We start from the raw sequence: 12,522 nt of genomic DNA on the forward strand, positions 1-12,522 counted from the left end.
GCAGGGGACACGGGTTCGTGCCCCGGTCCGGGAAGATCCCACATGCCGCGGAGCGGCTGGGCCCGTGAGCCATGGCCGCTGAGCCTGTGCGTCCGGAGCCTGTGCTCCGCAATGGGAGAGGCCACAACAGTGAGAGGCCCGTGTATCGCAAAAAAAAAAAAAAAAAAAAAAAAAAAAAGAGAGAGAAGAAAATAGAATAGAAAATAGAGTGAATTACATGTAGTGAGGATATTTTTCTGTGAAACTCATTTTTTGTCATACACACATGGTGTCATACACATTTCTTACTGTAGATCATGGTAAAAAAGGTTTGAAAAGCGGTCAGCATGGGTTCCTAGGATGTCAGATAGTGGTGTGTAACCATTACTGGACTCTTAGCTGGTGCCAGAGACAACTGGGGCAGATGGAGAGGAGAGAGAGAAGGCTCCGTGCTGTGGAGGAGCAATGTTTACCTGGTGATCAAGTCTGCTGTCTTGGTGAAGACCGAGTGGATTACTCACTGTGCAAATACAGTTCACGAAGAGCTCTACCTTAGTGCAGCACTGGAGACTGTTGGTAGGCTATTTCAAGTCTAAACATGAAAACTGATTACAGTTTCTTGGTTGAGGAGAGGTGCAGGAGACCATGTAGGGAAACACTTCCCTTGAGATTTCCTTTTATTTCTCTCCCCAATGTCACTTTATATTTTGAGGCAATAGCTGAGCTCCTTTGGGGTATAGACTGGAGTGGACATTGCCATTTGATAGCAGTTACCATGCATTGACATTGTCCAGCTTCTGAACCCCCTTCATTTCTGGAGTGATCATCCGTTGTTGCTGTGGAAGCTGAAGGAGGTACAGACACATGCCTAGCGGTGAACCAAGTCCAGCCTCTTAGATTCCTCTGTCCCAAGACTTAGCTTCTGGAAAGAATGGTACAAATACATAGGGGTGGCTTGAGATCATTCATGGAAGCAGCAGAATCAGGAGTCCAGTTGTGGTAACGGCTGGTGACCAGTGGTGGCCGTGCTAGAACGATGTCCTTATCAGACTGTTCCTGTGTTCTTATATCTTCCCCTTAATTTATTTTCATCCTAAGGTAAACAGAGCTGGTTTCTGTTGTTTGCATCCCAGAACCCTAAGTGGTTAAAGAATTAACAGGAAACACGTTAGACAGATTTCTGCCCCCAAAGAGCTTAGTACATAACAGAGAGAAGGGAGTAGGTAAATATGCAGTAGACACACAAATAAATTAGTAGAAGTTAGCAAGGGGTGGAGGGGATTCAGGGTTGCTTCCTGTATATTCCTTTAAATTATAGTTACCTTGAAGTTTCGCCAGATGGCATATCTGCAAGAGGTTCTATGTCTTTGCATCACGACACTTTGGAAATACAAGTTAATGAGGAATTAGTTTTATTAGGGTGCAGCATAATATGATTTCAAACATTTGTAAGATAGGGTTTGTTTGCTGTTACTTTTTTTTAATGTAAACATTTTTAAAAGCCTTGAGTATACTGAGAAAACTGATTAACTAATGAGCTGTGAGCTTTTTGAGTGTGAGCCAGTAAAAACTTACTTTAGAGGAAGAGATTTAGAGAAATCTTGCTTGAATCTTCACAACAACCTTGTAGATACTTTATTAATCCCAGAGGAAACAAACGTATAGAGGTTGAAAAACGTGGCTAAGGTCACACAGACATTAGAGCTGGGGTCTGAACCCAGGTTAGGGTGACTCTAGGCTCAGGCTTCTAACTGCTTCTGTTGTGTAAAGAGGTCATCTAGTACTTTCCTTGTTACACAGGATTTGTGTTCAGAGAGCTTTAGAGACTTTTTCAATACCAGGCAGTTTCTCTTATTGCTTACAGACAGAAGCTGGTGCCCACAGGTGCGTGTTCTCTCCCTCTCTCCCTCTCTCCCTCTCTCCCTCTCTCCCTCTCTCCCTCTCTCCCTCTCTCCCTCTCTCCCTCTCTCCCTCTCTCCCTCTCTCCCTCTCTCCCTCTCCCCCTCTCCCCCTCTCCCCCTCTCCCCCTCTCCCCCTCTCCCCCTCTCCCCCTCTCCCCCTCTCCCCCCTCCCCGCCCCCACTACTCCCCTCTCCTCAGTCCGACCCTGCCTCACCTTTTCACTCTGTCTACTTCTTTCCTGCCTGATCCCTCCTGGTCTGCATAGTCCTTCCTGCAGCTCCACCCTCTCGATTTTCCTTCCTCCAGTCCTTTTCCAGGACAGCTGCATCCTTTCTTTCTTTTTAGATTGTCTCTATTCCTCAAGGCTGGGAACAGAGTCCACTTTACCTGTCACTTCACAGCCCTCTCTTCTTGACTCCTGTAGTTCTTAATGCTTGCCAACTATTAATAATAGACTGGAGGGTTTTGGTGGGCTTAGATTTTAAGCGTGGTTCTTCTTTAGATCCCCCCAAAGCCTGCGCCTTGCCCAAGGCAATGTGGCAAACTGAAAGGGCACTGAAGCTGGAGGCTGAGAAATGTGTCTGAGCCTGGTCTCGCCACTCACTGGCCACTTGACCATGGGAATGTCTGAAGCTGAGTCTTCTCATCTGTGAAAGGAGCTGTGAGACTCGAATGTAGTTATAGATGTGGAAGCTCTTTTTAAGCTATAAAGTACCATATAAATGCAAGGTTTTATTGTGATGGTACAAGTGCTTAATAAGTATTTTAGTGATGAACGATTGGAAAGCACAGAAGGTGAAGACAAGCCATTTTCCCCACCTTTGGAGTGTCCACTTCTGTCACCATATTTTGGCCACTGTATTCTGTGCTCTTTAATAACATTATAGATGTATTAGTGGTAAAAGAAATAAAAGGAGGGGAATAGCAAAGCATATTGATACAGTGGAGCTTTTAGGAAAACACATTTTGACTTAATTTAGTTTGATCAGAAGCAGTCTCTCAAGGGAAGCAGGCCCACTGGGAGCAGTGCAGAGAGCCCTGGATCATCGAGTTGGCATTGATTGTTTGATCATCCCTAGAAGTTTATTGTAAATGGAGCAGCACTTAAGGTTCAGGGGTATTCCTGGAATTGCTGCTATAGTTAGAAGTGAGTTACTCTGTGTGGCCAGAGTAGCATATGAAAAGCCATAATTCTGACTTGCTGACGGGAAAAAATAACAGATTTTGTTTTTATGTCATATTTTTGGCTGGAATCCATTAGCTTTGCATAGCATCTTGTGATGCCTTCCTCAGGACAGTCACCTGGGCCTCAGTAAAGCCGGGGGCATGGGGAGCAACAGACACAGTCATTGACAAGGCGGAACCCCGGGTGATGAGACTAAGAGGGGAGAAAGACGCTTTCCCTGGGGGGGGGGGGGGGGGGGGGTGTGTGTGTGTGTGTGTGTGTGTGTGTGTGTGTGTGTGTGTGTGTGTGTGTGTGTGTGTGTGTGTGTGTGTGTGTGTGTGTGTGTGTGTGTGTGTGTGTGTGTGTGTGTGTGTGTGTGTGTGTGTGTGTGTGTGTGTGTGTGTGTGTGTGTGTGTGTGTGTGTGGCCTTTAGGAGGTTCCGTGCCTGTGGGGTGGGCCTCTGCCAGGGCCACCAGAACTTCCTCCCCACATATCCACCCCTACCCTCATGGTGCCAGAGCAGTGTGATAGTTGTGGGCTGGAACGCAGGCAGGGTTTGGGGCACTTTCATGATTTGTTGAACGACAGTTCTTTCAGTCTTTGGAGGGAGGGGCCCGGAATGAGACCAGTCTCCGAGGTGGATGCTAGACTATGGAAAATACTACGAAGACAGTGGGGTTGGTGATGGGGGGCACTTTAAAGCAGTTTTTACGCCCCTGTGGAAAAAACCTGGTCCTTGGAGTCAGTCACGTATTTGACATCTGGCACCCCCACTGATCGACCTGAAACTTCTGCTTTTTATGAGAAGTAAATGCAAGCGCCTAGCTCCGTGCATGAGATGTTACAGACGCTCGGTGTATGCTGGAGCTCCCTCTCCTTGACTGGAACTGTGTTCCATCAAGCTGTAATCAGTTTAACAGAAATTGCGACCAAAATAGGAATGCTTACTGCCTGCTACACTCTGTGTTAGGTACTTTATATGCATTAACTAACTTAACTCTTAACAGCTTTAGGAGATAGATGCTATTTTTTATCCCCCCACTTACAACTGAGAACATTGAGGTTTAGAGAGGGTAAGTAACTTGCCTAAGACTACAATCGCTAGTCAGTGGGATAGGCAGGATTCAAACCCAGGTCCTTATGACTCCAGCTCAGGCTCTTAACTGCTCTGCTGTGTCATCTGAGACTTATGAAATGGGACTTTGATTTATGACCAGGCTTTTGCTCAGACTCCGTATTTATTCTTTGTTCTTCTCAGCAAGTTGCCCACCCACTTCAGTCCTCTGCCATAAAGCCTACATTATATGGCTTTAGCCACTAACATCTTTCACATCTACAGCATCATTTGAAAAAGGCATGTAGGAGCTTAAGGAAGACTTTTTGAGAGATTTTTTTTGATCCGTTGGGTAAGAGGCTTCCTCTCAGATTCACGGATGGGCTCAGATTTAAGTGACTTGCTCAAGGTCCACTTGCTAGTTGTTTATAAAGGCAATAAAATCACACACCCTGGATTATGGTGATATTTCCATCAGGTGATGTTGCTTGCTTTGTTACCTTCATCTTTCATTTAACCATTTAGCTACTTGCTGATCACCTAATACTGTAAAGCATGGAATAAAAGTGACAAGAGTTCCTGCCCTCTTGGAGCTTATATTTTTGCATCAGGTTTCCTCACCAACCTTAAGACTGGTGCCTGCTGAGATGGTTTTTAAGGTTTAAGATCTTCAGTCTTAACATTTCTTAAGGTATTAAGCAGCTGATTTAAGGACATTTTCTAAATTACATGTTTTTCTTTTCAATTTTTCTGGGTTCATACCTTAATTCATCAACATTTTATTTGTATTTTCTACTTCAGGAGTCAAAAGCTTTGATTCCTTTAAGGCATCCATTAAGTAATTCACTGTAGGTGTGATGGTTTCGCTAGTAAAAATCAGTTATCCAAAGTATTTTATTTTGAGTCTTGTCATTGATTTAAATTTTTTTTTAAATTTTACTTTCATTTATTCCTTCTTTAATGATAGTCCTTTTTAAAAATTTTTATTTTATATTGGAGTATAGTTGATGAACAATGTTGTGTTAGTTTCAGGTGTATAGCAAAGTGATTCACTTATACATATACATTTGTCATTGATTTTAACCATCCTCCAATCTATTTTTATCATATACATCTGGCCATGGCCTTTGGCCCAAAGCACTCATATCCTGATCATCATATTTGTGAATATTAATATGATCTATCTTTATGTCTGTCATCTCCACTATTCAAAATTTAATTTTATGTTCTTCCTTTAATAGATACCTGTATTTCAGAAGATATCCTTGAAAATTTAGCAGGCTTTCCATATCTTCAGACACTGCTTTCTGGAATTTTGCATCTTAGAAAATAGTTGTGCTACCCTATTTATTGCAGTTAGTCCTGTTCAGACTCACAGAATCGCATTTTGTTTCTGTTACTTTTCCCTCATTCACAAAGTATTAGATATACATATCTCTTGCATAAGACTGTTATAAACTAAAAAACAATTGAGAATTTACAAAATTTCCGTGATTTTTTTTTTTTTTCATGTAAAATAGCATCTGCAAGATTGAGCCACTAAAGTAATGGCTAAAGCTACTTTCTTCACTGGAAGAAAGGCATTTTCTTTCAAATCCTTGAAAATTTATAAAGAGGCTAGAGTGGAAGAATTCACTGCTGTCATCAAAAAGCTTTTGATTTCTTACTTTTATCCTTACTATTTTCTGAGCTTCTTTGTATTCATTTGAGTTGGGAATGAAACCCAGTGAATCATGTTATTTTTAAAGGGTATTGAGTGATTCCTACTGGTCAGTTTTTCTAGCATTAAAGATTTTCTTTTTGTATCTTGTAGCAAGAAACTTGAATTGATTTCTTGGAATTATCCAAAGTATTTATAAGTTGACCTTGCTCTTTTCCTACTTGTTCTAAAAATTAGTAGTTAGAGCATGTTGTTTAGTTTATTCGGAAAGAAATGTTATTTGAATGAAGGCCATTGCACAAATGCTGTAGCACAAAAAACACTTGTCATCCTGAATGAGTCGTCATTTCATATAAAGTGAGTCACCAGTCTTAGGTTTAAATGTTTAGCTTACCTTTTTAAAAAAAAAATTTATTTTATTTATTTATTTATTTATTTTTGGCTGTGTCACGTCTTCATTGCTGCACTCAGGCTTTCTCTAGTTGGCGGCGAGTGGGGGCTACTCTTCATTGTGGTGGCTTCTCATTCCGGTGGCTTCTCTTGTTGCGGAGCTTGGGCTCTAGGTATGCGGGCTCAGCAGCTGTGGTGCACAGGCTTCATTGCTCCGCGGCATGTGGGATCTTCCTGGTCCAGGGCTCGAACCCGTGTCCCCTGCATTGGCAGGCAGATTCTTAACCACTGCGCCACCAGGGAAGCCCTAGCATGCCTTTTAAGTGGTATATGGTTGTTTAATTTTTTATCATTGGAATGTCAATTTTCTGAGAACAGAGATTTTTGTTGTTGAATCAGCCTATAAAAACATCATAGTAAATGCATATTGTCAAGAAATTCTGTTGCTGATCTTGATTTCTCAGAGTTTAATCTCTAGGCTAAGCGTCACAAATTGATACCATTTTATTGTCCTGTCCAGTAATACTGGAGCTCAGTTTGAATATTATTACGTATAATGTGATTTCAATACAGTGTTTCTTGTAGTAGAGAATGAATAATGGAAAAACCAAACTCTTCTTGATTACGGGTTTTGATAGAATCCTGGTGATTGTAGTCTGATCCTCAATCCCCATGACTCCTGTGTTCAAGTAACATGTGATCTGATGGTGCATATTAAAGTGCTTTTGTGAGTTTAAAAAGATTTATGCAGTAGCCCTTCTTAAAGGGACTGGTGGAACTTCAGGTCTCTTCCTACTCTAAAAGGTTCTGAGTGTGCGTCCCTCTTCTGGTTTGGGGCACTAAAGCATGGATGCCACCTGGTTGATTTCTGTTCATCCTTGGCAGCATGCTGTTAGAAACATAGGGTAGCAAGGCCCCAGGAATGCTGTTAGCAAGTATGAATGTGCTAGTGCTGTTCTTTACCCATGCCTAAAAAGGCGTATTGGAGGAATTTCCCCATTTATGCATCTGGAGAGACTGGACTGGCTTCTTCCCTCTACAGGGCCTTTGCACATGCTCATCCTTTACCCAAACTGCTTTCTCCCCACCTCCCGTGATAGCAGTTGCATCTCAGCTCAGTGTTAACTTCCCTCTTGAGTCCCATGCTGAGTCACATTCCTTATTATATGCTCTCTTTTTCCTTCATGGTATTTTAAGTTCTTTATGATTACTTCTTTCTGTGCATCTTTGTTTGATTCGTTTAGTCCTGTGGACTCTAAGCTCCACATGAGCAGTCACCATATTGCTCTTGTTCTTCATTGCGGCCTCCTGGTATAGCTCAGCTTTTGGCACGAAGAACTGCTCAAAAATAATTGTCAAATGAATATCCTAAATGTGGGATTTGAACACCTGCTTCTGAGCCAAAGCAGGGTATTAGATGTAGCTAATTTCAGATTGCTGTTTTGCTGCAGGACAGGGTATCTATGTATGTAATTAAAACAACTGGTTATATTACATTTTTAAAGTTGAAAGTATAGTGATTTGTTCTTTGAACCTTTTAAAAACTATCATGACAAAATAGCCAAGTCAAAGTCATCACATCAAAATTCATACTTATATCCCCTGCCTGGCCTCCTATCATTAGTTTTGCCTTATCCACTGCAGAAAACCTTCCCAAACCAGCCCTCTCCAGTGTCGGTCACAGGAGTTAGCAAGGGGCATAAAGATGACATCATGCCACACCCACTCTACTGATTTTAGATTGCTTTTGTGTTTTGTACCATCTCCCACTTCGACTATAAGGTCCTGTGGGAATTCTGGTCTTGCAGCCTCAGAGGTAACTCACCTGTTTCCCCAGGCACCCCTCCACTTCTGCCTTGTCATGCATGGAACTGTGCTCTTCCTAAAGCTGGATTCTGATAAAATGTGTGGAATGACCAACAGAAAACTGAGACAATAATTTGTATTAATTTGGCAACCATTTTCAAATCACTAAGAGTGGTTGCTCCTTATTTGCAAAATATAGTTTGATTTTACTCTTAAAAAGAGTTTGTGAGAAGCACCAAGGAAAGCTGTGTTAAAACAATGCAGATCTGTGTAGGTGGTGGTGGCGGTGGTGTTAGTGTTGGTGTTGGTGGTAAGAATGGGACCAGGTACTTTAATTTTACAGAACCAAGCTGCTGTTCTTGTTTAGTATGAATAAGACTTTGAGGTGAGGTTGGGAAGTTGGGAGGACCTTTATTTGCTGCCTAAGTTTTCAGATAAGAATGACTCAAAAAATATTTGGTGAACTGAAAGCATCATTGGTCAGACTTGTTTCCAGGCCCTCCTCCTTTCACCATACCATCTGCTGTTTCACCATTAAAATGAAGCCAAGGGTAGAGTGGATTGGGAAGAGGGTAATTGTAAAGGAAGTGGAAATGGGAAATAAAAGTGCACATCTTTGGGCCCCTAAACTATTGTTCACAGCCTCAAGAGAGAGAGAGATTGTTGACGGAAAAGGCACATACTCCTCATTCACACTGGACAGGGCACTCTACACCAAGAAGCAAAAGTCCCTGGCTTCCTTTCATGAAGCAGTGAAAATAACATTTTCTTTGATGTTTACACCCTAAGATGTCTCTCTGTCCTCTCAGTGTCCTCATCAACATGTCCCCCCACCCCCGCCTTCTTCCTCCCAAATGCTTTTTCCTGCCTATTTATGGTTTGGGCTGCTTCCTTAATGAAAGTGTCCTCTTATTTTCTGATGCAGTTACCTCTGCAGCTGATTTATTTATTTATCTTTGTCTTTAGCTCAGCTCTGAATGGGTTTTGGAAAGTAGAGAAGAAAATCCAGTCTGCTTTTTGGGGACATTGGACAGCTGGATAAATGCAGGTATGTACATTTGCATATTTAAGAGAAAGACAAAAAGGAAAATAGCTTCTATAAAGAATAATGAAACTGATCTTAAACTTATAGGACTATCTGTGCTATATCCATTTATTTTTCAATATTGTTATTTTAATTTTTGTTCATTCCAAATGTTGCATGTGCTACTTTGGAGATTTTTTTTTTTTTTAACTACAAAAGTATGGGGAGTACAGTCTAAGTTCCTTTGTAATCTCTCCTAGATATTCACCACTATTAACAACTTATTGTCTGTTTTTCCAGATTGTACAAATGCATAACCAGAAGGATCATAATATACATGTTTTGCTTTTTTCATTTTGCAGTGTGTCATATACATCTTTCAATGTTGGGTCAAATAGTTTTATGTCACCTTAACAGCTGCATAGTATTCCTTTATGTTGGTATTCTTTTTTTTTTTTTTAATAAATTTATTTTATTTATTTTTGGCTGTGTTGGGTCTTCATTGCCGCACACAGGCTTTCTCTAGTTGTGGTGAGCGGGGGCTACTCTTCGTTGCGGTGCAAGGGCTTCTCATTGCAGGGGTTTCTCTTGTTGTGGAGCATGGGCTCTAGGCGCAGAGGCTTCAGTAGTTGTGGCGCACGAGCTCAGTAGTTGTGGCCTGCAGGCTCTAGAGCACAGGCTCAGTAGTTGTGGCGCACGGGCCTTAGCCGCTCTGCAGCATGTGGCATCTTCCCAGACCAGGGCTCGAACCAGTGTCCCCTGCATTGGCAGGTGGATTCTCAACCACTGCGCCACCAGGGAAGCCCTTAGGTTGATTTTCTTAATTTTGTTTACTGAGTGCTCTCCTGTTGGACATTGTATTTTTGTTTTCTATTTCAAATGGTGCCACATCTTGTACATGTATAATTATGTATATTTGCCTGATTATTTCTGTATGGTGCAAGTGTATAACATCATCTTTAAATTCTTCCCCCGCCATGTCTGTTTAGACTCTTAAGGACAAAGGTTTTTTCTAAAGTTATAAAGCAGACTAGCTACTTTGTTTTCTATCTTTATTTTTCATTGTTGGGGTAGAGTTGGAGGCTCAGTGTTGGGTTTTAAAACTTTCTTGCTTGATAGTTTATCTGAACCTTAAGGTAAGTTATGAACTAATCTTTCAGCCTGGTCTCTGGAAAATTTTGATCTTCAGATTTATTTTGGAGATTAAACAAGTAAAACCAAGTGCCTCTTATTTGTAGTATTGAGGCATATCTGGTTCGTGTCTTTCCTTTAAGTATCTCACGTCACCAGGGCAGCTAACGGACCAAGCACATGAATTTGGTGAAGAGAACTGTGACTGCGGCCCTCCCTCTGTGACTTGTTTTGGGTCATTCTGCAAGCTCTGTGCTAGGCACTGGTGATACAACTATGAATGACACAGTCCCTGTCCTTAAGGAACTCAGCACGTGGGAGTGAGAGAGGGATAGACAGGTGAATAAGAGGGTCGTAATTCAGTGTGGTGAGTGCAGTGTGGTGAGTTTGAGAGAGAACATCTAACTCAGGAGGTGGGATGGAGGTTCAGAGGTGGCTTCCTGGAGGAGGTAATGTTCGAGCTGAGTTCTAAAAACAATTGAAGTTTGCCATGAAAGGGATGAGGTGGGAAGGCACTCCTGGTAAAGGAATCAGCATGAACAAAGGCAGGAAAATGAGATAAACTGTTTGGGTGGGTGGGTGGGGTGGGTAACAAGAAGATGGCAGCTTTGTGAGTTTCAAGCCTGCAGTAAGAGGCCGAGAGTGATATAACATGAGATGAGGCCAGTGCGGCTATCTGGCCAGGTGATGGAGGGCCTCAGTTAGGAGCTTAGGATTGGTCTCTAGATTCATGGGGAGCCTTTAGAGGATCTGAGATGTGCTAGGGGGACATTACTTTGGGGGCTAAGTGAAGGTTGGCTTGGTAGGCAGGAGGAAAGTAGGAACCTGGGGTCAGGGAAATGGTTTGAGGCCATTGGTGCTGGGGTGAGGGGGAGAAAGAACATGCAGGACTTTTCCTAGTTCCCCTCTCTTTTCTCACCCTGCCCAAAGCTCAGTTGCTGAGGTTGGCTCTTTGATCCTAGATGCTCTCCCCATTGAGGGGGCTCAGGTGAGTAGCTTATTTGCAAGCTTCTCACCAGTGGGTTCTGACCTTTTCAAAGCAAGGCTTCTCGCTCACATTCTGGTGCCACAGAGTGCTGCCCATCGTCCTGCCTCTCCGTGGGGTGAAGGGACCTGGCTCCACTCATTAATTCTCATGACCCATTCATGTGGCTTTGAACATGAATCGGTAGTCCTTTTGTGTGTACTGTCTCAGAGCCAGCCTGGGCTAGGCTCTAGGGGCATGAAAATAGGTAAGGATGGTTAATGCCCTCCCCAAGCTTGCCGTTTACTGGGAGGTAGACATAAAAGTAAAAGACAGTGTAATTTGTGCTAGTACGTCTGTTCAAAAGTTAAATGATTCCAGTAGAGGTAACAGGAATATTAGTGATGTTAACACCCGTGGTTCCAGAATGAAGCACACTTTTCAAGTACAACTTGTGTGTAAATAGAGAAAATAAATTCAGGTCATGTCTAAAATTACTCTGAGTTTTGACAATATGGTCTTAACCATAATTCATGAACGTGCATAATTGATTACTTCCCATGATTGCACCTGCTGTGAACTCTGATACATTTGATTTTCAGGGAGGGAAGGGGCAGGGGGATGTACTTATTCAATACCGTATCTGTCTGCTTGCTTACCTTCAAAACACTCTTTTACCACTTAGTGCTTTTAGCACATAGAATGACCGCATAGTCTCATTTTCCTTCCACTACAGTATCTAAATATAAAAGAGGACTGCAATGCCATGGCTTTCTGTGCTAAAATGAGGAGCTCCAAGAAGACTGACGTGAATCTGGAGGCCCCTGAGCCAGGGGTGGAAGTGCTCTTCTATCTGTCGGATAGGGAGCCCCTCCGGTTGGGCGGCGGAGAGTACACAGCGGAGGAGCTGTGCATCAGGGCGGCACAGGAATGCTGTGAGTACCGGCAGCTGCCCAGGGTCCAGCAGGTCCCGGTGTCTCTGCCTTCGCACCTCCACTGAGTGGAGAGAGGTGTGGGCTCTGGGAGTCATTCGTTCTGCCCTGCCTCTGCCACTGACTTGCATTTGACCTTAGGCCAGTGAATTTAATTCTGAGAGTTTCACTTTTCACTTTCTTCGCTGCAAAGTGGCTTATTCCTGCTCTGTCACTAATGAGCTACGGGGATACCAGGGAATGATGCTCAGTTTTCTGATTTCCCCTATATCTGTGAAATTGGAATAATATCAGCACTAAATGAGTGAAGCGCCTGGCACAAAGTTACAAGCTCAGAAGTGCCATCTCTCAATATATTAATTGTTTAAAACTCCTGAAAACTGTGGTCTATCCTTATGCTGCCATAACCTGCCTCCTTATTGCCTGGCAACCCCCTCCCTGCCCCCTGCCCCTGCAACCTGATGCTAAGTTGAAGTGAGAAGTTAAGTGTCACTTTGTGGCTTGGTCAGATTGCCA

The 12,522-nt window shown here is 42.8% G+C and overlaps 1 protein-coding gene across 17 annotated transcripts in view; it reads left to right on the forward strand.

The window, feature by feature from the left end:
• Positions 1 to 12,522, forward strand: part of JAK1 (Janus kinase 1) — a 251,537-nt gene that overhangs the window by 182,495 nt on the left and 56,520 nt on the right. For all 17 annotated transcript variants that reach the window (XM_067006579.1, XM_067006588.1, XM_067006570.1 and 14 more), the window contains 2 exons: positions 8,922 to 9,003; positions 11,811 to 12,009. In XM_067006579.1, the coding sequence (XP_066862680.1) occupies positions 8,998 to 9,003; positions 11,811 to 12,009 (205 nt within the window). In that variant the 5' untranslated portion in view covers positions 8,922 to 8,997. The remainder of the gene's footprint in view (positions 1 to 8,921; positions 9,004 to 11,810; positions 12,010 to 12,522) is intronic.

This window comes from Kogia breviceps, chromosome 1, assembly GCF_026419965.1.
Source record: "Kogia breviceps isolate mKogBre1 chromosome 1, mKogBre1 haplotype 1, whole genome shotgun sequence".
NCBI lineage: Eukaryota > Metazoa > Chordata > Mammalia > Artiodactyla > Physeteridae > Kogia > Kogia breviceps.